The 27602-nt window shown below is 42.7% G+C and overlaps 1 protein-coding gene across 1 annotated transcript in view; it reads left to right on the forward strand.

Annotated features, from left to right (window-relative positions):
* Nucleotides 1-27602, forward strand: part of LOC309560922 (synaptotagmin-like protein 2) — a 218634-nt gene that overhangs the window by 122117 nt on the left and 68915 nt on the right. Inside the window, exons 4-5 of the mRNA XM_082264612.1 lie at nucleotides 22486-22579; nucleotides 26989-27085. Coding sequence (XP_082120738.1) covers nucleotides 22486-22579; nucleotides 26989-27085 — 191 coding nt within the window. The remainder of the gene's footprint in view (nucleotides 1-22485; nucleotides 22580-26988; nucleotides 27086-27602) is intronic.

The raw sequence follows: 27602 nt of genomic DNA on the forward strand, positions 1-27602 counted from the left end.
CTGTGCCATCTCCTGTGCCATGCCTGTGCCATCTCCTGTGCCATGCCTGAACCATCTCTTGTATCATGCCCACAACCCTGCATCTCCTGTACCATGCCCGCAGCCCCTGTTTTGTGTCTCGTGGTGGTCCAGTTGGGTCCAGTAGCTGCTGCATTTCCCACCCTAGGCTTATACTCGAGTCAATAAGTTTTCCCACTTTTTTTGTGGTAAAATTAGGTGCCTTGGCTTATATTCAGGTTGGCTTATACTCGAGTATATACAGTAATTAAATTTAGTATACGGTGATTAAACACAGGGATGGAGATTTTTCTGCATGGCAGTATTTTCTATTTCAAATGTTTTTGTTTTCTTTTTGTTCATTTTAAATAGTTTACAGAAATAAAGGGTGAATTGTGTATGAATCTAAATATTCACCCTACCCTCCCACCCTGCCTTCCCTCTAACCTCCCTTTAGGCCCAAAAGGGGCATTGTACATTCAGTGAAAGGGCAAAATCTGAACAAACATTACGTGCCCTTTTATTTACTAATTCACCCACCTATCTCTGTGCCTAGGTTGTATTTTTGTCTTTACTAATCCCTCTAATAAACCAAGCCTTACTCCTTCCCCCCTCTTTTACCCTTTTACCCATGACCTATTCTTTATTTTGAGGATTCCTCCACTGCTCCTTCCTGCCCCCCCAAATTATTTTCATTACCCATGTATCTTATTTATATTGCAGACTGATTCAATGCAATCCAACTACTCACAGAAACTGGTAAAGGTATCCCAATGTGGATGTATCAAATCTTCCATTAGGGCTCTTTCACACGAGCGCTCCAATCAGATCCGCCTGTCAGTTTTTTAGGCGGATCTGATCGGATGCCCCATTCAGCCCTTCATTCACATGTCCGCTGACACCCGCTGCCATCCGCATCCCATCCTGTCCGTGAAATCCGGACGGATGGAAACCCTATTTTCCATCCGTCCTGGGGATTGGATCGGATGAGAGCGGACAGGCGGTCCGCTCTCATCCGATTCCCCATAGCGAGCAGCGGGGCTCTGACACCTCCCTCTCCGCACACAGTGCGGAGACGGAGCTGTCATCCCCCGGCTCAGCGGTGATCGGCGGATCCATCCCCGCTGAGCAGAGCACAGTCCGCAACGGAATGCGAACCATGTGAAAGGGGCTGGTTCTATCTTTTTCTTTGATCCATTCTGTCATAGTTTTTTTTTTTTTGACTTTCAAAAAAACGGTACAATATATAATTTTTCCTTGAATTCCTGGTGGCATGAAAAAGACTTTGCCATGGGTTTTGCCTAATCTCAGAACTACTGATCATTTTAATTATATTTAACCATTTTTCCCAGTAGGCCTGGATGATTGGGCAGTGTCACTATATTTGGGTGTGCGTTCCTACACCACCGCAATCTCTCCAGCATTCTGATGGGGACCCTGAATTTTTCTGATGTAATTTTGATGAAACAGAATACCATCTAGCCAGAAGTTTATAGTCGATTTCTTTTATCCTTGTATCTATTGATATTAATACATCATTTTTAATTTTACGCTTTAGGTCTTCTGAGATGGATTGGTCTAATTCTAGCTCCCATCCGTTTTAAAAAAATTCAGCACCCCTGGTTCTAGGGACCACACTAATATTTTATAAAGATGAGAAACCCTATGATTAACTGTCCTACCTGGTTCCATAATACTTTATTTGATGGAGCTCTCATAATGAACGGAGAGGTCTTAGTAATGAGGCTATAAAAGTGTTGAAGTTGCCTATATCTCCAAACATCCCATGGTATGGTACCATATCTGGCTCTTAATTCTAATCATGAACATAGAGATTTCTCATTTAAAACGTCCTTCAATCTCAAAAATCAGAGGATTTCCACTTTAAATATGCCCTATTGTCTTTCTCCTGTGGGAAGTAGTTTGTGCCTGAAAGTGGCATTATACTGCCATTCCATACTTTTATAAAGATTACCCCATACTCGTAGAGTTTATACTGTTATAAAAATGAAAGTGATTGTAAACGATCACCTTGTAAAACAACCCATTTAATTTTAAATCAAAATGAAAGGCAAAACATTTTTGTATAAAAATAAAACATAAATGCCTTTTTTTTTTTTTTAAATGATCACATTCCCTCTGTTCTTGGCTGCACAAGAGTCATGTGAAGGAGAAACCGCAGCACACTGAGCTTCCCAGTGAATGGCTGGGCAGCAGGGGGTGTCAGGACAAGTCTGATCTTCGGAGGAGAGCTTACTGTGTTCCCAGCATAGCTAGAGAACTGACCGTGGTGTGCTCTCCTGCTTAGTGTGGTCAGTTTTTATTAGGAAAGCAGAGGGACTGGTAGGAACACCAGGTATTTCACATAAAGGAAGCAATACAAAGAGAACAGGATACTTTCTCATACAAGTACATGGTACAGCAGGCACATACCCTAACGTTCCATATTCCTGATAACAAACACATTAAGGTCTTGGACAATCCTCTATACTGACTTGGCTCACTAAGACTGCTGCCTTGTGGTATATTTCAAAATTAGGAAGGGCTACTTCCCCATTTAACTTGGGTTTAATCAGCGCTTTATATGCGATACGGGGTATGGGCTACCCATTCATTACCTGTTTGATTTTATTTAGAAGAAATATAACGTTATCTTGATACAGATCACTACACTACATTTCACTGAAAAGGACATATTTATACCCAAGTATTTCAAACCCTTCTGTTTCCATTCCAATGGGTACAAAAGTTTAATGGTCCTTGACTCCCTTTGAGGGACAGAAATCTATAATATTAATTTTGATTTTAAAACTGAAAATCCAGAGAAGTTTATCGAATTCTTTTCCCATCATATGTTATACTGTTGACACTATGGGTATCCCCATAGGCTGCTTCCCTATGTTTAAGGAGAGCCTGTTTTTCTTTCTTCCAGGCTATATGAGGAGATATTATATATGTTTGTGTCTATTTTTTATACTCTTTTTATCCTGTTTCAATAAATTAATATTTTTATATAAACACTTGAGTTTCCATTTCTCCCGGGGGTTACGAGTGGCTACCTACAAAGTCCCAAGTTTGTCTTTTCATTTTTTTATCCATTCTATAGGGATGCGGAACCACAATTTCATGAGTCTTGTCTCATAAGTTTTGGATTAAGAGCATGTAATTCCAATCCACCCAAATGCTTTTTCGGCATCAGTTGACAGAAGGGCTGTTTTTTTTTTTTGGTTTTTTTTTTTGGTTTTTTTTTTTTAACTTCTCCTAACTCTATTTATTAAAAAATCATTCTCAAAAGCTTGTCCCTTGCTTCCTCCCAGGTACGAAGCCTACTTGGCATTTCTCTATCCAATCCAGTATATAACGCTTTAGCCTTTCAACCAATATCTTGCGTGGCAGTATTTTTATACTGTGCTACTCAAATGCTGGACCTTATACAGTAAAAACCTTGGTTTGAGAGCGCTTTGCAAGACAAGCAAATTTTTAAATAAATTTTGACTTGATATACAAGCGATGTCTTGATATACAAGTAGCATCATGTATAAAAAAGAAGAAAGGAGCCTCTAAAGTGTAGCAATATGGTTACATTTAATGAAGGTTCAATATTTAGCAACTCACATGGTTGATGATTAAAATAGGCACACCTAAGTATGCAGGCATCCGGGGTAAAGCTGTCCACATAGACCATCTTCTGCACAGCCATCTTCATCATCCCTTCCCTGCTGCACTCCACGAGTGATTCAAAGCCTCACTTTCAGATCACTCTACTGCAGGCTATTCTTCCCGGTCACGATTGCAGACTGACAGTGGTGAGAGCCGGTGGTTCAGAAGATGGTCTATGTGGACAGCTTTACCCCGGATGCCTGCACACTTAGGTGTGCCTATTTTAATCATCTACCATGTGAGTTGCTAAATGTTGAACCTTCATTAAATGTAACCATATTGCTACACTTAGAGGCTCCTCTCATCTCTCTTTATATTCTGTAGCTCTGCTAGATTTTGCTTCTAATCCCCATATTGTGGATGGACATTTTATGGTTACACAACCTATCACATTGCTATAATCTTTGTATATAGATTATAAACTGAAGGTCTTGTGGAACGAATCATCTGAGTTTCTATTATTTCTTATGGGGAAATTCGCTTTGATATAAGAGTGCTTTGGATTACAAGCAAGTTTCCAGAATTAATTATGCTCGCAATCCAAGGTTTTACTGTATTACTAGGACCACATTCTTCTTTTTCCTAACCTACTTATGAAGATTTTATTTTTAGGATGATATGCACACTTTAAAGTGGTAATACATCCAAAAGCAAATATGTATTGCAGCTTACCAATTCTTAGATGCAATGGCTGCATTTGTTTTCTTTTTTAGGCTTATTTCTATTTTCATCTGGTGTTCCAGGCAGTAAGACAGTACGTTTTTCAGAAGAATAACCACTCTTTCTATCAGATACAGGGATTAGACAAACTATTCAAAACTGGCAAGGGAACGTGCATTGGTTCATTTTATTTATGTAAAACCTTCCTGAAAGGAAAACAAACTGTTTTATTGTAAATGCTTATAAAATGTTAACTGGTGTTTTGTCTTCAATTTGTTAGTGTATTTAAATCCATTAGTGCATATAATACTCCCTCCTCTCAGACTGACAATGCTACTGTCCAAATGTTCCCCCTGTGCTCCTTCATCTAGAGTGGGGGGGGGGGCAATTTAATGCAGGATGTGTTACTGGCCAGATCACCATGTGAAATCAGAGGAAAAGGCCTAAAGATGAAAACTAATGCAGCCACCACATCTAATGATTAGTAAGCTACAATATATTTTTGGTTTTGGGTTTAATATTGCTTTAGAATTTTCAAGTTATGATGCTGGCGTACCACAGTTTTATTTTCAGTCTTGTACAAATAGGCCAGATATAACTTCTACTTTATTTAAAAAGGTCATGCAATATTTGATTGTTCTGAATTATTTAGCAATTTAATATATGTCTGAATCTTCAAAATAATTTGCTGGGCTGTAATAACGGTTATCGATTGTTTATTCTCCATCTGTGGAAAAAAAAAGTAAAAAAAGACAGTGAAGAATGATCCTAACTTGGATTGTAATTAAAATCACCCATGCCACTGTATATTATCTGATCTGATGACTATAAACTGCAATCTGATGGATTGCTGAAGATAAGATTATTATTATTATTATCCATCTATGTTCTTACCACTATTAAAATAAGACTTCTAATTTTAAGTGTTACCAAACCAAGAACCCTGCATTCACCATATCTGGTCTCCTACAGTACACAGAACATGGAAATGAAATATAAATGACTTAATACCGCTTCTCATCAGCAGTTATAGCAGTCTTGTGACTTTTATCAGTGTCTGACTAAGCACTGGCTAAAGCTTGTAGGAGGAGTTTTTATACACCTCTGACTGTTATAGGAGGCTGCATGACCCCTGACCCTGTTTGGACAGTGCTGATTTGCCCTGTGCTGATCACATGCACACTCCCAAAAAAAAAAAAAACCTCTAGCAATACAAACCAAACTGGGCATGTGCAGAGTGCCCCCAAGACTTTGTACTATCAGGTGATGGATTGGGGACTGTGGAAGATGGGGAGGATCAGAGAAGACAGGATCAAACCGCATTTTTACACAATGCAAGGGACTAACCCCTTAGGTTTCTTAGTGAGTATAACGAGCATGCTTTACTACCTATACAGACTGATTGATTTTAGTGTTGTGGGTTTAGTAATACTTTAGGATTAATAATAAGCAAACTAGGTAATTCTGGCATTCCTTCAATGGATGTTCATGCGTTGTGTACACCTGCATTCTCAGGAGCTCGTGCGCACGCAGGCGGGCTATACTTGTCCCATGCTGTAAGTCTTGCAGTACATCCTGCTAGTTGTAATCCTGGGCTGCGTCTGTACTGTGAGCTGAACACTGGTATGTGAGGAGGGGGAGATGGCGGCGGTGGGGGCACACAGATGTACAGCATTGATTACCTACAATCCTACAGCTGTATCCTCTAAGGCTTCTTTCAACCAAGAAGAGGGCTCAACCCTCAAAACGCCTCGAGAGCTTCCCACACCACTGGCTGAGTACTGCAGATGGGGAGGTTGTCTCCTCTACATCCTTTTACATGCCCCTGCTTGTCATGCGTTTGTAAGTAGATTACTTTTTATGTTTCAAAATAAAATTGTTATGTTGGTAATGCACTAGGTCGGTGCGCCTCTCTTTTGTTGTTGTTTTTAGTGTCTATAAAGACGCCCACAGTCCTGTGAAGGCAGCAAGACTTTTTGGCACCACACACATTAGTTGGGAAAACGGAAGCAACACACCTTCAGCACCACAACTGAGCGCTGGAGATTTATTTTTTGTTTTCCTTCAATAGATGGCTAAATATATTCTGGATATTAAATATATGATGATCGAAATTCTTTAGGGTATATATTTATGTACCTTACTGAAATATTAAAAAATTTGTCAGTGCTGGAAGTCAGGTGTGTGCGGCATGTGCCCAGGGCAGGGGATGGGAGTGTATAGAGGAACCGGCCAGCGCTGACTTCCTATGGGGGGTGTTTGATTTGGTGGGTGTCCACATTACTGCCCATGTGATATGGAGATTCTATTGGTAGAGGCAACTTCCAGCAGCAAGGTCCTCTCTCATAGGCTCCAGAGACAGGAGAACTCAGTGGCGGACGGTGCGTTCGGGGCGCCGCCCCCCTGTCAATGTGTGCGGCCCCCTAATCTGCATGCAGGGGCACCGGACGCATGGAGCTCAATGGGTTTTTTTGTTTTGTTTTTTCCATCACCTGATTAGAGCCAGAGGCTCTAATAGGGCGATGCAAATGGTGGACCCGGGACGCAGAGCAGTGCGTCCCGAGCCCACCCATTGTGTGACAATAGCGAATGAAAATTGCTGGTCACTACATTCTAAGGGGACGTGTGCTGGTCACTACATTCTAAGGGGACGTGTGCTGGTCACTACATTCTAAGGGGACATGTGTGCTGGTCACTACATTCTAAGGGGACATGTGTGCTGGTCACTACATTCTAAGGGGACATGTGTGCTGGTCACTACATTCTAAGGGGACATGTGTGCTGGTCACTACATTCTAAGGGGACATGTGTGCTGGTCACTGCATTCTAAGGGATCATGTACGCTGCTCACTGCATTCTAAGGGGGCATGTACGCTGGTCACTGCATTCTAAGGGGGCATGTACGCTGGTCACTGCATTCTAAGGGGGCATGTATGCTTGTCACTGCATTCTAAGGGGGCATGTACGCTGGTCACTGCATTCTAAGGGGACATGTATGCTGGTCACTACATTATAAGGGGGCATGTACGTTGGTCACTGCATTCTAAGGGGGCATGTACGCTGGTCACTGCATTCTAAGGGGGCATGTACGCTGGTCACTGCATTCTAAGGGGGCATGTACGCTGGTCACTACATTGAAAGGGGGCATGTATGCTGGTCACTGCATTGAAAGGGGCATGTACGCTGGTCACTGCATTGAAAGGGGGCATGTACGCTGGTCACTGCATTGAAAGGGGCATGTACGCTGGTCACTGCATTGAAAGGGGCATGTATGCTAGTGGTCACTGCATTGAAAGGGGGCACGGTGGTCTCTCTGCATTGAAAGGGGGCACACTATACCTTAATTACTGAAGGCCCCTTTCACACTTTTGCGACCTCAAAGTCACGCAATTTTTTACAGCGTTTTTTGCCTCAAAGCAATGCCTATTACATTTTTCTGTTTGCGCCCCCCCAAATTTTGAGCACCAGCCGCCACTGACTCAGATGGTTGCATGTGGACTGTTAGTGAGCAGCAATGTTTCAAATTTTGTCAAAGATTCACAGTGCGATTGATTTATTACAGTTTGGGTGACGGTGAATGCTGGTAAAATAGCAGTGGAGTTGAACTTTATTTAAAGGAGCACTATATTACAAGCCCACAGATCTAAATGGAATTTTTTTGAGGACTTTCTTTTCCATTTTGCATATATATATAAAGTTATAATTCACCACAGTATCTTTTTTTTTATAGCCATAGTGCAACACTGTTTTATACATAATGTATATTCATATATACCACGTCATTTGCAGTTTTTACAAAAGTAAATCCAACCCAAGCCATTATAATGCTAGATCAGAAATTAAATAGAATTAATCAAGCTGAAAGGAAGCTCACCACGCACGTTGTACTCTTTAGATATCACATAGTTTTGGTAAATCAAAAGTTGACTGTAGAAAGATTGTATGGTCAGCCTGTTTAATGCTGCGGTGAATGACGTTTCATCGTAGACCAGATCTGTGGTACGTTTCACACACTTTTGGGGATAATGTAGCACACAGAGTTCAGACAGCGCTGTGTTTTGGAAGTCCTCACATCAACTATAAAAGGAAAATAAATTACATATTGTTTTATGTTTGTGTGTTAGTCAGGGTTACCACCTTTCTTCAAGCCAAACCCGAACGCTGTAGACTCTAGTGTAAAGGGGAAACTCTGAAGTAAGGGGGTTTCTGTTTACCAAAGCCCCACTTACATCAGAGTCAGGGCCGGCGCTACCTATAGGCAAGGTAGGCACCTGCCTAGAGCACACAAAGTCAGGAGCGCCACGTTGGTGTGCTGCTGGCGTGTTAAGCAAGCGCAACGGCGCTGTTTGCCTTCCAGGGGAGGGGTCTGGGGAGGCCCATTGGTAGGACTTACCTCAGTCGTGTCCACTTTCCTCGATCCAGGGTCGAGCTGGGGAGGTCGGCGGTTGTCGGACAAAAGAAGAAGCTCTGCTGTAGACACTGAGCACCGAGTGAGAGCAGCCAGCCAAGCCGGGGGCATAACGGGAAGTGTAGTCCGGGGACCGACTTGCCCACCACTTTACCCAATAGAGGAGCAGGGGGGGCTGGACTGCAAGTTCCAGCGTGCACTGCGGCTTTTTTTCCATGTGACAGCACTGAAGAAATGACACTTTGCTACAATGTAAAGTAGTGAGTGTACAGCTTGTAGAACAGTGTAAATTTGCTGTCCCCTCAAAATAACTCAACACACAGCCATTAATGTCTAAACCGCTGGCAACAAAAGTGAGTACACCCCTAAGGGAAATGTCCAAATTAGGCCCAAAGTGTCAATATTTTTTGCGGCCACCATTATTTTCCAGCACTGCCTTAACCCTCTTAGTCATGGAGTTCACAAGTTGCCACTGGAGTCCTCTTCCACTCCTCCATGATGACATCACGGAGCTGGTGGATGTTAGAGACCTTGTGCTCCTCCACCTTCCGTTTGAGGATGCCCCACAGATGCTTAATAGGGTTTAGGTCTGGAGACATGCTTGGCCAATCCATCACCTTTACCCTCAGCTTCTTTAGCAAGGCAGTGGTTGTCTTGGAGGTGTGTTTGGGGTCATTATAATGTTGGAATATTGCCCTACATCCCAGTCTCCGAAGGGAGGGGATCATGCTCTGCTTCAGTATGTCACAGTACATGTTGGCATTCATGGTTCCCTCAATGAACTGTAGCTTCCCAGTGTCGGCAGCACTCATGCAGCCCCGGACAATGACACTCCCACAACCATGCTTGACTGTAGGCAAGACACACTTATCTTTGTTTTCCTCACCTGGTTGCCAGCACAGCACACGCTTGACACCATCTGAACCAAATAAGTTTATCTTCGTCTCATCAGAAGGATGAGGAAGGAAGCTGGCAGCACTGCGGGGGGAGGCTTGGCAGTAGAGGGAATCTGCACTGTATAGGGTGATTGGGGTGTGGCCAGGCACATCCGCCACACCCTGTGCACATGCCTATGTTTGCTGGGGAGCCACAATCTGGTGAGCATAATATGTCTGTGCGCGTGTGTATATCAATATATACACATATATGTACACACACATAGTATTTGCCAACAAATAAAGGATAGATTTAGCTGGAACTAGGAAGCTGTACTGGATCAGGTTTAATATCTGTTTGCACTCCATAAGCATGGCAGGTTTTCCCTGACTAAGGCTTCATGTGTAAGAAAATCGATCAGTCAAGTAGGATTTTTGCAGAAGGTCACTACTGTATAATGATCATTTGGTACTCAGAGCATGACTATCTAATGTTTTCTGCCTAATTACAGTATTTATTTGTTTTACCCATTATTAATTCTCACTTTCACTTAGAATAACACTTTGCTCTACATTTTACCATTCCTTGATGGTATTTTTCCCATATATTCAGTATTTACACATTATATTGTGGCTATTTCTGTAAACAGAACAACTAATTGCCTCATTCTCTTTAAGCGTTTCATGCTGCTAGTTTTATTTTAGTTTGCGTTCTCTAATCCAACCTGGGACAGCGCCAGCCCAAACAGCACTGCCCTGAGTTTATTACATGTGTTGGTCCCCTCCTATGTTTGCCCATATCAGGTGACTTTCTCTCTAAACAGGAAGTGGCTAAAACCAAGTCCTGGAGTGGATTAGATCCCATAGGAAATGTTTACTAATGTGACGCTGAATGTGATGAGATGTGCAGCCCAACACAAGTATAGCAGTCAGTCTCTCTATGCCTAGTGATGGTAAATGGCAGCAAGAGATTTATTTTTTTATTGCAAAGCGTTTTTTTGAAAACTGTATTATTATAGGATTGCTGTCAAATGACTGTGACTACCACCTAAGAGAAGATGGGGTAGATTCCAAGGCTCTTGGTAATACCCTAATGATCAGTGCAAGTGACCACACACCCTTATGTTACCTCCAGCACATGCTCCTTTGGGCATGTATTCTATCAAGGCTACACATGCATGGGTGGTCAACAATGATGTAGGCATACACCATTAATTAGTATCTAGAGCAAAGTCCTTTAGTCATTAACGGTTGAAAGATAAATCAATTTTCAAAGGGGGACTTTTTTTTTATTTAAGCTTTGTAGAGTCACAAAATAATAAACCGCCATTTGCAACCATGACACTGGTTTTAAACCGTAACCATTTAGCCATTTACAACTTTGCGCCTGCTAAATTACTAACCTCATCACCCACGCGGTCCACTTCATTCATCCAAAGACCTTTACCTCTTTAGCTTTCTTGTCCCCTCCTGCCATGCTCGTGTTCAGGACTTCTCTGGAGGCTCTCCCATCCTCTGGAACTCCCTACCCCAACCTGTACGGCTATCTCCTACTTTGCCTTTAGACGATCCCTAAAAACCTGTGTCTTCAGGGAAGTTTATCCTAACTCTAGCTAGCAACTAAAGTTTATATTTTTATCGATACAATTTTTTTTTTTTTTAGTTTTCGTTGATACCAATACCTACTGCAACTGTTTTGTTTACATTTCAGCTGTCCGCAATTGTACAAAGCATTGAAAAGTTATTTACAAATTAAATACATTTTTTTTTTTTTTTTTTTATATTTTGTGCTTTTTTTAATGTGAAATGTGTAAAAAAAAAAAAAAAATAATAATGAACTAACGAAGCAAACAAATAAAAATGTAATTATTAATAGTTTCTAAAATAGAAGTGAAAAAAAAATCAGCAGGAAAATAATAATTAACCACTTTACGACTGCTCACAGTAATATTACTGCGGCAGAGTGGCTCGTTATCGTCTGACGACGTAGTACTACGTCGTCAGACACTCCCCCTTCTGGGCGGCGCTTGCGCGCCGCCGGTGGCTCGCTCCCGCTGTTTTCATTCACAGCGGGAGTCGGGCCAGGGGAGGAGCAGCGGCGATCGCCGCTGCTCTTACCCGATCGTCGGGGATCGAGTCTGGAGATCCGCCCGCTGTGTGTAAACACAGCGGGCGGATCTCCATAGTGACAGGGAGTGACAGATCGGACTGTTCAGCATAGCTGGACATCCGATCTGTCCATGACTCACTCAGTCACCTCCCCCCCCCCCCCACACGTCAGTAAGCACCAGGCATACATTAACCCCTCCCTCTCCAATAAAATTAACCCCTTCCCTGCCAGTGTCATTTTTACAGTAACAGTGCATATATATAGCACTGATTACTGCAGTAATGTCACTGGTACCCCCAAAAGTGTCAAAAATGTCAGTCAAGGGTCCGATCTGTCCGCCGCAATGTCGCAGTCCCGCAAAAAAAATAGCAGATCGCCGCCATTACGCGTTAAAAAAAAACACCAAAAATGACAGAAATCTTTCCCCTTGTTAGTAAACGCAATAACTTTTGCGCAAACCAATCAAAATACGCTTATTGCGATTTTTTTTACCAAACATAGGTAGCAGAAAACAAATTGGCCAAAAATTTTTAAAAAAAATTGTTTTTTACATCTTTTTTGGGGGGAATTTCATATAAATATATTGTTATTTTTTCAAAATAAACGCTCTTTTTTTGTTTATAGCGCAAAAAGTAAAAATCGCACAGGTGATCAAATACCACCAAAAGAAAGCTCTGTTTGTGGGAAAAAAAGGACGTAAATTTCGTTTGGGTACGGCGTCGCACGACCGCGCAATTGTCAGTTGAAGTCGCACAGCGCCGAATCGCAAAAAGTGGCCTGGACGGAAGACAGCAAAATCCTCCGGTGGTAAAGTGGTTAAGTGGAGAAGGAGAATAAGGAGTTAATAAAGGATGATTAGAGTAAATTGACCAGCCGCCGCAGATGTACTGCGGCAGGCTGGCTCCTACAGGCAAATCGCCGTACATGTACGGCGCTCGCTCTGGGGAGTCTAGCGGGCGAGCGCACGCCGGCGGCGGCGCACTCCCGCCCCCGCTCGTCAGCCGGGAAGCCAGTGTGTGTGTCAGGCGGCTCCGATTGCCGCCTGACATTCGCGATCTCTCCCTGCTAAGAGAAAAGGACGGTCACCTGTTGTAAACCTAGCCGTCCGTCCTTCTCCCTGGGATGATCACAGAGACCATGTGATCCTGCTATATAGGATTGCATGTCTCTCTGGTCATCTGACAAGCCACGCCCCCCACAGTTAGAATCACTCCCCTAGGCTTACATTTAACCCCTTGATCACCAACAGTATTAACCCCTTCTTTGCCATGGCATTATTACAGTAACAGTGCATATTTTTAGCACTGATTACTGTAGTAATATCACTGGTACCCTCAAAAGTGTCAAAAATGTCAGTTAGGGGTCCGATCTGTCCGCCGCAATGTCACAGTCCCGCAAAAAATCGCAGATCGCTGCCATTACTAGTAAAAAAAAAATGACCTAAATCTTTCCTGTAGTTAGTAGACGCAATAACTTTTGCGCAAACCAATCAAAATACGCTTATTGCGATTTTTTTTTTTTTTTTTTTTTTTTTTTTTTTTTTACCAACAATATGTAGCAGAAAACAAATTGGCCTAAAATGTTAAATTTTGATTTTTACATTTTTTTTGAGAATGTCATATAAAATAATGTGAATTTTTTTTTTTTTTTTTCAAAATTGTCGCTATTTTTTTGTTTATAGCGCAAAAAATAAAAATCGCACAGGTGATCAAATACCACCAAAGAGAGCTCTATTTGTGGGAAAAAAAGAATATAAATTTTGTTTTGGTACAGCATCGCACGACCACGCAATTGCCCATTAACATAACGCAGTGCCGAATCGCAAAATAGGGCCTGGTCAGGAAGGGGGTAAAATCTTCTGGGGCTAAAGTGGTTAATAAAAAGAAAATACTTTTTTTCTTTTTTTTACTTGACATGGTTGCTTTAATCTGACTTCATCTGCAGATCTTAGTTCATCCCTTTGATCTGTATATGTATAAACAGAAAGATACAAAAAGAAGTCATGATTCTTTTTATCTTTCTGGTTCAGAGCCGGTTCACACAGGTGCGACCCGACTTTGCCGGGCGACCTGTGAAGTCGCGGTGCGCAGCTCGCACCGCGACCTCGGAACGGCATGCACGGACTTCATATCATTGAAGTCAATGCAGGTCGCTCCAGGTCGCCCCAAAGTAGCTCAGGACCCTTTTTCTAAGTCGGAGCGACTTGTGTCGCTCCTATTAGAACGGGTCCTGTGCTAATCTATCGCAGGCGACCCGCGGCGACTTGTCAGGCGACCAGGTCGCCTGACAAGTCGTCCCAGTGTGAACCGGCTCTCAGCGGCTGAGCAATGTCGTTGATAAACATTGCCTGGCTGCTTTTTTTTTTTTAGACAGCTCCAATTGCTGGGACTTCATTTACACTTCAGCTGTCAACAGGAGAACCCCACTGACAGCTTAATGAGTCATCAGTTGTTAAGGATGCGTCGGCCCCGCTCCTTAACAACTGATAATTGGCTGCTTTTTTCTTTTGTTTTTACAGTTCAGCTGTCAGTGGGGGAATCCCGTTGACATCTGAAGGAACCAAGCTTGAAAGTATTGGTTTCAGGTATTGGAGAATTTGCACAAATACTGATAATTGCGCAAATGCTTGGTATCAGCGCAACCCTAGTTACTACTATTTGTATCACTTCTTCTTCCCTTTGGATTGTTAGCTTTTTTGAGCAGGACCCCCCTATCCTGTTGTCTTGAAATGTATTGTAGCCATACTCCCTTTATTTTGTCTCCCTTTATTTTGTAAAGTGCTGCCCTATTTTTTAGTCCAGCTTTTTCAACAAATTCACTGTTCCTTTGAATCGGTCAAAATTCTAACCGTGTATAACAGGCTTGAAATTTTTTGAGGCATGAGGTCTCTGTAAAAAGCCTTGATTTGACTTAAAGTAGAACTATAGGCATTTTTATTTTTTCATTTTGGATAGAGTAAGAGAGGGTTATAACCCCTGTTAGATTTTTTTTTTTTGCTATCTGTGTCCCATGGCAGATATGTCAATTCACTTTCTGTCCCAAAGCCAAACAGGAAGTGAGGGGAAATCCCTAAAAATAATGGGAATTTCTTTGGGACCCCCAGGCTACCAGAACTAGTGTCCCCATTGGAAGATGTCTATATGTGTCTTTCTGGCAAGTGCTTGGGTAGGTGAACACGTGGGACATATCTAAACCCAAAACCAAAATGTAATATATTGCAGCTTATCAACCCTAAAATAGGGCACCTGCATTTAGATTTTTTTTTTTCTTCTTTTGTTTACCTAGAAATGCTGCAAACATACTTCCTGTCAGTTTGTATCTGCACTTTCTAGTATCTATGGAAAAAGCCAAGGTTGTCACACGGGCTGGACTTCAAACCTGTCTGCCTTTGTTAATCTCTGTGACATGGTGGATTAATGGGAATAGTGTTTTACAAAAGAGAGATATCATTGTGCTAACTTTTCAACTCACAGGAAGTGACAAGGACATTGCATTTCTGGCAAGATCAACACATATTTTCTATACTTGCTAAAAAATGTTCTTATCCTAAAAAAGGGGAACTAATGCATATATTATGTTTTATAATGTTAAGCTTAGATATGCTTTAACGAGCAGTACATGTGTATCAAATCCAATGATTAACAGCTTGCCTTTCAATAGACATAGGGATTTGCCAGTTTGGAGAAGGCAAACCAGAAATAGTGAAATTCAATTTAATATAAATGGAAGTGGAATATTATAAATAGTAGTTTGATTGTTGGGTTGTATGTCTGAAATTGCATAGGGGTTATGTTTTGTGGCAAATGCAGACATTACATGGAAGTAGTCTTTGTAATTGAAAAATAATGATAGTGCATGAATGTGAGTCCGATCTATCTCTTATAAATAAATATTTCAGACTTTTTATTAGGCGTTTAACTGAACTCTAAAAGCTGTGTCTCAAAAAAAGGCAGGCGGGAGGCATAGAACTAATCACCAATGTTACTTGTGGTCCCCCTGCAGTTTATATTTCCCCATTACTGACCTATAATGCCTCGTTCTACACTATTGCTGTGCGAAGGCGGCCATCTTGGTAGTCGTATGGGGTTCTCTTCCTCGTGTCAAAGTCTCCCGCAAGAAGAACAATGAGCAGTACTGAAGTAACATTATTAAATCTTACTGTAAATCTCCTGAGACTAGCAGTCAGGGGAAGCAATGCCTAAAGCTGGATACACACTATTCAATTTTCTTTAGATTTTTTCCTTTAAATTTACCAAAACCATATAATATGAGGTCAGACCTAAACACTTTCAATTTGTATGCAATCAGGCAGGCCCTTGTACTACATAGTTGAAGGTAAAGCCCCGTACACACGTACCGAATGTCGGCCGAACGATCGGCCGTCTTTTGTCCGGTGCTGTCCTGTCGGCTGAAAAGTGCTAAAGACTGCACACAAATTTTGTCGGCCAACAACAGCCGACTGCAGAAGTGATGTCATGTGATGGTTAACTTTCCGTGTGTTTTTTCCTTTCTGAGCATGCCCAGTCTTGCTAATCTGCTGTTTGTCGGCCGAATTCTGTACTGACTGGCGAACAATCGGCCGTTCTGGTGACGGCCAACAAATATTTTAAAGTCTGCACGACAGATTCTGTTCGGCCGAAAATGCGCTGTCGGAAGCATCATACTAACAAGCCTACAATCGGCCGATCGGTCGGCGGCTGAATATTTACGGCCGACAATCGGTAAGTGTGTACGGGGCTTTAATCTAAAGGAAATCTACCAACAAAAGTTGTATAGTGTGTATCCAGCTTTAGATCTTATTTTACAGATATGCTGTAGAGACGGGAGTGCCTAGAAACATTTGCATACAAGGAAGTGCACTGCTATTTCCAGGAAGAATTCCAGATAAAAGGTACATTTTTCAGGGTACTACTTAGGCGCAATTAACTTTTCTACATTTTCTCTATAACCTAGGAAATCTTCAATTTTTTTTTTTTTTAATTCAGTTCAATTTTCAAGAAATAATTGTGCAGCTGTGTTTGTGTGTTTTTAGTAGTTAGTGCCATTTGTCTGTCAGTATGTCACTTTTAAAATAACAAACATAAACACATTTAAATATTACAAAACCTTTAAATATATATCATAGGTAAAAAGGCGCTGGTAATCTTAATATATCACGTGTTATAAAAATTAATAGGTGATTTAAAGTGTAATATATGTGATTAAAAATTGCTACAAATATATATATATGATCTACTATTGGTGCAATTAGCAAAGAAAAGTGCATACCAGTGCAATTTCAATTCAGAAGTGTTTGTGCTTCTCAAAGTAAATTAATCCACAAAGGTGTGGATCAGTGAACCAATAAATAGATATATAAAGAATTCCATACAAAAATCACATAAGAATATATAAAAAAATAAATATATAAATGTGCTCCAAGTAGTGTTTAAAAGTCCAAGCAATAGCATGCAATCAAAATTGTGCTTGGTGAATTCTTATTAATCCATTCACAGTGCTCCAGGTGCTGGGATGTGACAACCGTGGCCTCTTACCAGCTAGCAGCAGGTCACAAGGACCCCCAACGCCTGTGATCCCTTTATTGGGTGGATCAGACCTCTCCTCGATTGCTTGGATCTCTGGCTCCTATATTACTCGAGTTGGACCATGTAGTCCCCCCATACACATAAAGATATAGAAGAACAAATAGCCTCCAATAGTGAAATACTGTTTTATTCTCCAAAAAACATACACTATAAGGTGACAATTAGCCTCTTACTATTTGTTGTGCCCTCCTGGCACTGGGCAATTCGGCAGTACAAAATCGTTTTTTTGGGTCTTAGGAAGATATTCTCCGGGGATCTGCAGCACCCTGTATCTCCTTTCCCCCTTTCTTTGTATTGCGGCGGTGGATGTGTATCCCAGCCTCTGTTCCGAATGCCTCTGTGTGTTACTTCGGGTTAGCATTGACCACAATGCATTTCGCAGGTACTCTGAGGGGCGCTATTGCGCTAGGGGGAGAATCCTCCAGCACCCCACTGACGGTTGAATCATTGTCAGCTATTATGGAAACTTTTGTGTCCCGGATGGAAGTGGCTTGTCAGGGACAGGGCGCAAGAAAGCGACCCCCGCCTAACCCCTTATTATCTGAAACTTCGGATTCAGAATCTGAGCCTATTTCTGCAGTTGCAGGTACTTCATCTGGGATTGGTGTCTCGGGTACTGTCTCTTCAGACAGTGAGGAGGATGTTTCGGCATCAGCCATAGCCCGAGAGGAAGCGTTGGTAAACGCACTCATTGTATCAGTTCAAGAAACCTTAAGATTACAGGGTATTCCGTCGGAAATAGCTGAAACTGAAATCCCTTTTGGGACTAAAAAACGCATCAAAGTGGCGAAGGTTTTTCCATTGCCCAAATGTTTTGGCAATCCAATCAAAGAAGAATGGAGTCTGCCAAAACGCACCTCTGCTATTTCTAAACACATTAACAGGCGTTATCCGTTTGAGGAAACCCTCATTAAGAAATGGACAGAACCACCTGTGGTGGATTCACCAATTGCTAGATTGAATAAAGCCATGGTTATTCCTTTAGAAGACGCTCCGTCTTTTAAAGATCCAGTGGATCGCAAGATAGAAGCTATGTCTCGCACCATGTTTTCCTTGATTGGATCAGCTTTCAGACCAATAATTGCTATTGGTCTGGTTTCGCAGACTGTAACTGAATGGACCAAGTGGTTACGCCGGGACTTAGAAGAGGTCCCTCAGGCGGTATCAGATTTGTTGGAACAAATGATACAGGGGTTACAGTTTGTGTGTGATGCGGCGTTAGACGCCACTCCATTATTGGCGCGAGCATCAGTTTCAGCAGTGGTTCTCAGGCATACACTGTGGCTAAAAGGTTGGTTAGCCGACCAAGGTTCCAAAAAAAGCATTGGCTAATATCCCCTTTTTAGGAGAGCGTCTATTTGGAGCCAACTTAGATGAGATCATTAAGGATCTCACGGGTGGAAAGAGCACCTTTTTACCGCAAAATGTTAAGGGTAAAGGAACTCGTCAAAGACGAGGGCCTTCTTTCTCTGCTCACAAAAAGTTTTTTCGTCCCGCGGGTGAAAAAATTAAGTCCTCCAAAGCTCCTTCAGGAGGCTTCAGGGGACGTTGGTCGGGCAAGCAAAAGCCCGCCCCCTCCAGACCTGAAGATAAATCGTCCAAAGCCTGAAGGTGCGCCCCCACCCATAATTGGGGTGGGGGGACGTCTTCGCCGGTTCCCGGATCCATGGCTTTCCAGAATCCCGGACAAGTGGGTTTGCGAAGTCATAAGGTCAGGGTACAAGATCGAGTTTCGATCTCTCCCACCGGCGCGATTCTTCCCTTCCAATATCCGACTATCCCCGGATCGTTTAGAAGATCTGCGGAGAGCAGTCACGGATTTACTACAACAAGGAGTGGTAGTCCACGTTCCTTGGACAGAACGGTTTCAAGGGTTTTATTCAAACCTATTTACAATACCCAGGAAAGAGGGCAAAGTGCGTCCAATTCTGGACTTAAGGGCACTCAATTCTTTTGTCAACATAAGAAGATTCAGAATGGAGTCCATTCGCACAGTAGCAGCCTTCCTGCATCCAGGGGATGTCCTAGCGTCCATAGACATCAAGGACGCATATCTTCACATTCCCATTTTCGCAGGACATCAGCGGTTTCTACGCTTTTCCATAGAAGAGAGCCACTATCAGTTTGTGGCGTTACCTTTCGGTCTCGCCACGGCTCCGCGGGTCTTCACGAAGGTGTTGGCCCCAATGTTGGCACTACTGCGCCAAAGAGGCATATCGATTCTTGGTTACCTAGACGATCTTCTGCTTCATGCAGAGTCTCCTCAGACCTTGCTACAAAACATAGAAATTATTATGATTTCTTTACAGGAATTCGGGGTGGCTGGTGAACCAGCAAAAGTCATTTCTGGTTCCCACCCAGAGGCTCGAATATCTGGGTCTAATTCTAGACACAGTCAGGACAAGAGTTTTCCTTCCGGTAGGGAAACTCCGAAAGATTCAATCAGCAGTCCAGTTGTTACTGTCCAACAGCTGGTCTTCCCTTCGGACTTGCATGAGGGTTCTGGGGTTGGCTTCCTTCGAAGCAGTCCCATTTGCCCAGTCCCATACCCGAATTCTTCAGCAAGAGATTCTTCTCAGATGGAATCGGAATCCCTGGACAATCAGATCCGATTGAGCAAACAGACCAGAGAGTCTCTGGTCTGGTGGCTTCGGTCTCCGATGCTCAGCCAGGGAAAGTCATTTCTGCCAATATATTGGACGATAGTGACCACGGATGCCAGTCTATCCGGATGGGGAGGAATTCTCGGTCAGTTATCTGTCCAGGGACTTTGGTCCCCGGAAGAATCCAGGTTACCGATAAATGTATTGGAACTGAGAGCGATCAGACTTTGTCTGATTCACTGGACCGAGCAGCTCCAGGGCAGCCCGGTTCGGATCCAGTCGGACAATGCCACGGCCGTGGCTTATGTCAATCACCAGGGGGGCACCAAGAGTGTCCGAGCGGCCAAAGAAGTGGCTTGCATTCTTCGCTGGGCGGAACGATTTGTTCCAGCGATCTCTGCGGTGTTCATTCCGGGGGTGGAAAATTGGCAGGCAGATTATCTCAGCCGTCAGACTCTGGATCAGGGGGAATGGTCTCTCCATCCAGACGTTTTCCACCAGTTGTGCCTACGGTGGGGCACCCCGGATGTGGATCTGTTGGCATCTCGATTCAACAGGAAAGTACAGAGATTCGTGGCTCGCTCCCGCGATCCTCTAGCAGAGACCGCAGACGCACTGATCGCCCCGTGGGGGCAATACCAGCTAATGTATGCCTTCCCTCCTCTCGCGTTACTGCCAAGACTTCTTCGCAGGGTAGAGGAGGAAGGAATTCCAGTAATTCTGGTAGCTCCGGACTGGCCTCGTCGAGCTTGGTACGCCGACGTGGTCAGACTGGTGGCGGACGTCCCGTGGAGACTTCCTCTCAGGGAGGACCTACTGTCTCAGGGACCGATCTTCCATCCTGCTTTACGATCGCTGGCTTTAACGGCCTGGCTATTGAGACCCAGGTGCTGAAGGACAAAGGTTTGTCAGCTTCAGTTATTCCTACTCTAGTTGAAGCAAGGAAAGCGACTTCCAGAAAGATTTATCATCGTACATGGAAGTCCTACATTGCATGGTGTGAACCTCTGGGGTTCCGTCCACGGTCTTATTCGATTAGTCGAATATTAGCTTTTCTGCAACAAGGGGTTGAGCAGAAACTGGCCTTGAGTACTATCAAAGGTCAGGTCTCAGCATTAGCTATCTTCTTTCAGAAGCCTTTGGCTACTCATTCCTTGGTGCGGAATTTCATCCAGGGGGTGCGACATCTGGCTCCGCCAGTGCGCGCGCCGTTACCACCCTGGGATCTTAATTTAGTGTTGTCGGTTCTTCAGAAACCTCCCTTTGAAGATATTAGGGAGATTCCTCTACCTACGTTGTCCCAGAAGGTGGCCTTCTTGGTGGCTATTACTTCTGCACGCAGGGTGTCAGAACTGGCCGCATTATCTTGTCGTTCACCATATCTGGTGGTTCATAGAGATAAGGTGGTTCTTCGTCCGAATCCATCCTTCCTACCAAAAGTGGTTTCAGAATTTCATCTAAATGAAGAAATTGTATTACCTTCCCTGTGTCCTAAGCCCAGTCATCCTCGGGAGTTTGCTTTACACTCCTTGGATGTGGTCCGGGCGATCAGGGTATACTTAAAAACGACAGACTCGTTTCGCAAGACGGATTCACTTTTTGTGATCCCGGATGGACCCAAAAAGGGGTTGCCTGCATCTGCCGCGACCATTTCCAAATGGATCAGACAGACGGTGGTACAGGCTTATTCTATTAAGGGTCGGGAGCCCCCGTTCCCTGTTAAGGCGCACTCCACTCGGGCACTTAGTGCGTCATGGGCCTTTCGCCATCAGGCGTCAGTGGTCCAGGTGTGCAAGGCGGCTACCTGGTCGTCGGTGCATACCTTTACAAAACATTATAAAGTTGATGTAATGGCATCATCTAAAGCCGTGTTTGGCCGCAAGGTTTTGCAGGCCGCCATTTGAGGAGACCAGTGGTCTGCCTCGAGGGTTTTTTCCGTTGGAAATTTTTCTTTTGAGTCTCATTCTTTGTTTATAATGAGCCTTTAAAACTTCTAGTTTGGCACCGGTTGGGCCTTCTAGATTGGATTTTGATTTTTGTCAATCCCACCCCTCATTTGTGGCACTGCTTCTGGATGTCCCAGCTCTTGAGAATCAAGAAGACTACGTCTGTCAATGAGCGATAGAGAAAAATGGATTTTTGTAAGATCTTACCGTAAAATCCTTTTCTCTTAAGCTCATTGACAGACGTAGTACCCGCCCCTCTATCATTGAGTTGGGTTGGGTTAAATTCTCTGTTACTGCTTTAGAACAGAACTGATTCCCTGTAGCAGAGAGAGGGAGGATATACCCTCAGGGACTGCCCCTAAGGTGGAGCCAGAACGTTTTGTCTTTCTGCCTAGTCCTACTCCTGCGGAGACAACATAACCCAGCTCTTGAGAATCAAGAAGACTACGTCTGTCAATGAGCTTAAGAGAAAAGGATTTTACGGTAAGATCTTACAAAAATCCATTTTTTTAGAATGCATTTTCTAACGTTGTTTTATTCATTTACATTTGGTTTGTTCACTTTTACCCTGCACAAGTTTCAGTTCAGTGTGACAGTAAATGGTTCTATTTTTATATTATTATTATTATTGTTATTTACAGATTCAGAAAATGGAAAAGACAATATCAGCAAAGAGGAGATATGGAATGTGGCTGCATGTGCAGAGCCTGTTGCTCAAGGACCAGTTGCTCAAAGGTCAGTATCCAGTTATCTCAATTCAATTAACTAAGATATGCTGCTGTAATTTTATTGGTAATTCGTCCATCATTTTTAAGCTTTACATTGCCTTTTTTAAAGAGGAAGTAAACCCTCCTCTGTAACTTGTACCTATAGGTAAGCCTATGATAAGGCTTACCTATAGGTACTGTAAATATCTCCTAAACATGTACCGTTTAGGAGATATTTACCTTACATGCAGCCAGTAACATCACTGGCGCATGCGCTCTGAAGGAACGGCCGCTAGTGCCGTTCCTTCAGAGCCCCGTGCCGTGACCGTCGGCTCCCGCGCGTGCGTGCGTGGTAGTGACGTCACTGCGGCTCCGGCCAATCAGATGGCCGGATGCCGCGATCCCGAAAGACGGGCGACTAGACATGTCGCCCGTCATACAGGTAAGCGGACGGCACGGCGGGGGGCTCGTTCTAAGGTAAGTATTTCATAATGAGCTAGTATGCGATGCATACTAGCTCATTATGTGTTTCTCTTGCAGCTTGCAAAAAGATAAAAAAAATTTTTTGGGGTTTACAACCTCTTTAAGCCCAGGTTCACACTGCTCTGACATCAAGACGCGGGACTTCCGATCTGACTTTGTACTGCAACTTCAGTTCGACTTTGATCGTACTTAATGTGACTTTTTACACTCTGTGGCGTTGAAGTTGTATCCAAGTAGGACCAAAGCAGTGCAGGGACCTTTTCTAAAGTCTTGTGTCGGATCCGTTAAGATGGCTCTCATAGGGAAATATTGAATTTGACATATGCGACTTGTGCTCTCACATGTTGGATCCCATGTTACGCCAGTATAAACCAGGCTTAAAGCTTTTCCAGCTAGTTGCTCTGCTGACTGCATTGGTCTTTTCAGAAACTTTTCTACTCCCTCCTAGCAGCTGTCAGTTCTCAGACCAGGCAGACTTCTAAAGCATTCATGATATTATAAGTGCACCGGTCAGTACCACAGGTAAACAAAAACAGACGACTTCCGTTGTGGGGAATTCAAGGCAAAAAATGAATTCCCTGTCACTACCTACTATTAAAAAAACATGGCAGTCTTCAGACCCCCACAGGCTCCAAGCAAAACATTTTATGAAACCTTACATAACCTCTACATTGAAAATGCATGAAAGTAACAATGGCAGACATGTAGATCTGAAAAAATGCAAAGTAACTTTTACGGGGAAGAAGTTCTGCAGAGTTACAAAACAGTGTAAATGCAAGAACAGAACTTTAAGGCTCCATTCACATACTGGCATATCGATTCTGCCGCGATCCTGAATCATTGCAAATCGCGGGACGCCCATACAATTCCCGTGACTTGCAATGGCACCCCAAATGTGGCACGATTTTGCCGTGCTTTTCACTCGACAATTTGAGTTTAAATCGCGCAAACAGAATTGTGGGACGCCTGTCTCCCAAAAAAAAGTGCAAGAACTTCTTTTGGGCGACAGGTGTCCCGCAATTCTGTTTGTGCGATTTTACCGCAGTTCGTCGGGCGACAATCATGGCGAAATCACACCACGTTTGGGGTGCCGTTGCAATTTACGGGAATCACATGGGTGTCCCGCGATTTTCAATGATTTGGGATTGCGGCAATTCTGCCCGTGGTCCAATACTCCAGTATTTGAACGGAGCCTGAAGTTTGCAAAGGAGTAATGATACAAATATAAACAAAGTCCACAGGCCTTAGGACTTTGTTCACATACTGGCGTATCGGGTCGCATCGATTCTGCCTGTGATCCCGAATCATTGCAAATTGCAGGACGCCTGTGCGATTGGCCAGCAAACTCTCCTGACCTAAACCCCATAGAGAATCTGTATGGTATTGTCAAGAGGAAGATGACAGACACCAGATCCAACAACGCAAATGAGCTGAAAAGCATTATCAAAGATACCTGAGCTTCCATAACACCTCAGCAGTGCCACAGGCATTGATGCAGCAGTTCATGCAAAAGAACCCCCCTACCAAGTTTTGAGTGCATACTACAGTATGCTGTACATGGACATACCTTTCATTAAGCCAACATTTCTGTATTAAAAATCCTTTTTTTATTGATCTTATGTAATGTTTTAATTTTCTGAGCTACTGAATTTGGCCATAATCCTCAAAATTAAAAGAAAGAAATGCTTGAAATATATCACTCTGTAACGCATCTATAAAAATATGAGTTTCACTTTTTGAATTGAATTACTAAAATAAATTAACCTTTTGATAATCTAATTTTATGAGATGCACCTGTACAAACAATCAATACAACCATAATGTTACTCTGAGAGATATGGTTAACCACTTGCCGCAAAATCATGTACCTGTACATCATTTTGCGCATCACCCTGGTACCACAGTCGGCTTTCTTGTAATAACAACTGATGCGGCTAAGCAGCCGATCAGCTGTTATTACAAGCAGCAGGAGGGGACATCCCGCCTCTCTGCCTGGGTCTTTCATCCCAACAGGAGACCCGAACAACCAGCCGGCATGACCGCTGTCTGGCCGGAGACCCACTGGAATCCGCTTTGATCGGGTCGTAATAGTAGTCGTGTAGTAAACAAGAAGCGACATCACAGTATCACTTCCGGTTTACTTGGCAGCCAACGGCGTCGGTTTTTAAAAAAAACAAAGTTTTAAAAAATACCAATCTTGCCATTTTGAATACTTTTACAGTGCAGAGGAGGGGTTTGGGGTATTTTAGACCCCAGATCCCTCCATAAAGAATACCTGTCACTGCCTATTACTGTCACAGTGGATGTTTAGATTCCTTGTAACAGCAATAAAAGCTATCAGAAAATGTTTTTTTAAAGACACAATGTAAAGAATAGAGGGGAAAAAAAAAGTTTAAAGCGCCCCATCTCTCCGTGCTCGCAACAAAAAAAATGTATATGTAAGTCGCGCCTGCAAATGTAAATAGTGTTCAAATCACACATGTGGGTGTCCCTGCGATCATCAGAGCAAGAGCAATAATTATAGCACAAGAAGCTCTAAACCGCTTCAAACAAGTAACTTAAAATTTTTTAAAGCGTCCACTATGGAGATTTTTAAGTACTGTAGTTTGTTGCCATTCCACAAGCGTGCGAAATTTTAAAGCGTGACATGTTCGGTATCGATTTACTGGGCGTAACATCATCTTTCACATTATACAAAAATTGGGCTAACTTTACTGTTTTCGTGTTTTTTTAAATTCATTGAAGTGTGTTTTTTTTCCAGAAAGTTGCGTTTGAAAGACCGCTGAGCAAATACAGTGTAAAATATTGCAAGGACCGCCATTTTATTCTCTAGGGTCTCTGCTCAAAAAAAAAAAAATAAATAAATAAATAAATATATATATATATATATATATATATATATATATATATATATATATATATATAATGTTTGGGGGTTCTATGTAATTTTCTAGCAAGAAAAATACTAATTTTAACTTGTAAACAACTGTCAAAAATAGGCTTGGTCTTGAAGTGGTTAAACACCTGCCGAAGTCTGATAACCAAAATAACCATAATCAACAGAACTAAATTGCCTTTACCTAGTAGTTTATAAAGGCAGTCCTATCTTGTTATACCAGCCTTGGTTTTATCCCACTGGCCAGTGTTTGTAGAAAGCACAACGGTTTCTAGCAGACAACAGATGAACTTCTATAATGTAAGTCTCTTACAGTCTTCTGGGTCTCTGGAAGCGGGCTCTGATTCATTTCACATCCATAAACAGGGATAGAAGTTGCTGTGATTCCTCATTTTCAGTCCTGCTGAGACAGTCCCCTCTTTTCCATCCTCAGCCCCCCCCCTTTCCTTTCAGCAACCAGCAGACACACCTTCCCTTGTATTGTTGCATCGGCCAATCACAGTCCTCCAGGATTGATCCAGACCCAGCCAAGATGGCTGCCCGCAGCGCTTGAGACACTCCTTGGATGAGCATTGCATGGTGATCTCCTTAATGATGACTGCTTCACACATGCATTAATGAATATTCAGTCTAACCCTGTCCACAATGCAGAAAGATAATACAGCAGCAACAAAGGAAGAAGTTCTGCAGCAGTTACCATCTACAGTCCGGGTTACAGATAAATGAGCCTTAAACTTGAAATTACGTACGCCTTTGTACTTGTATTGTAGGACTATAGGTAGTCTCAATTTCCTTTTTTTGCAATGTCTATTTCACATCTATGAATACACATACTTTAGAAATAAAATGCACATATCGTTTCAGATCAATGCTGTATAGAATAACACACTGAATGTACACAGGAAGTTATATAAATAAATATAAACTAGTGTATAGACTCATTGCAAGAGCAGGGGTACTACACATTTCTACAAATACTTGGCTGTTTGCAAAATCAGACACCTAGGAATAACCAAAATATATCTGCACTGCAGTGTCATTTCTTTGTACACTTCCAGTCCCACAGATGGAAAATGTAAACCAGAAACTGAGTCCCAGCTAACGATAGATTCATCCTTTGAGCCTCCGTCATCAACCCAGTGTGTACCAGAAAAGGTAAGAAGAGTTTATACACTTGTCTCTTTATTTGTGCTGTATCTCGTTAATGGTATTTTAAGTTGAAGTTTGCCTTTGCATACAAGTAAATGTTGCTCTTTTAAAACAGATCTCTAGGTTTCCTGTCACTTTAAATAGTTTGTTTGGACCAAACTGATTCAAACAAGCTATTTCCTTCACTGAGTGCTGCAATGGCTCTGAACGCTTCATGAACTATATGTAGCTTCAGCTACATACAGTATACAATGCTGGGTTTCGGCTGTGAGACAGAGACTTCCTGTCTCCCACCTGGAACAAAATAGGAGCCAGTCTGTGGGGCGCCTAGCCATTAATAGGCAGCTTTGTCTTCTGTGAATACAAAGCTTCCTCTGATTGGCTAAGGCGGACAGTGGACTGATGTAACACTCTCCAACTCAGCAGATTGGAGGAAGCTTTGTATTCATTCAACAAAATACAAAGCTGCCTATGAATGGCTAAGTGCCACTCAGACCGACTCTGTTTTGTTCTGGGTGTGAGA

This window comes from Pelophylax lessonae (genome assembly GCF_965119305.1).
Source record: "Pelophylax lessonae genome assembly, chromosome: 7".
Taxonomy (NCBI): domain Eukaryota; kingdom Metazoa; phylum Chordata; class Amphibia; order Anura; family Ranidae; genus Pelophylax; species Pelophylax lessonae.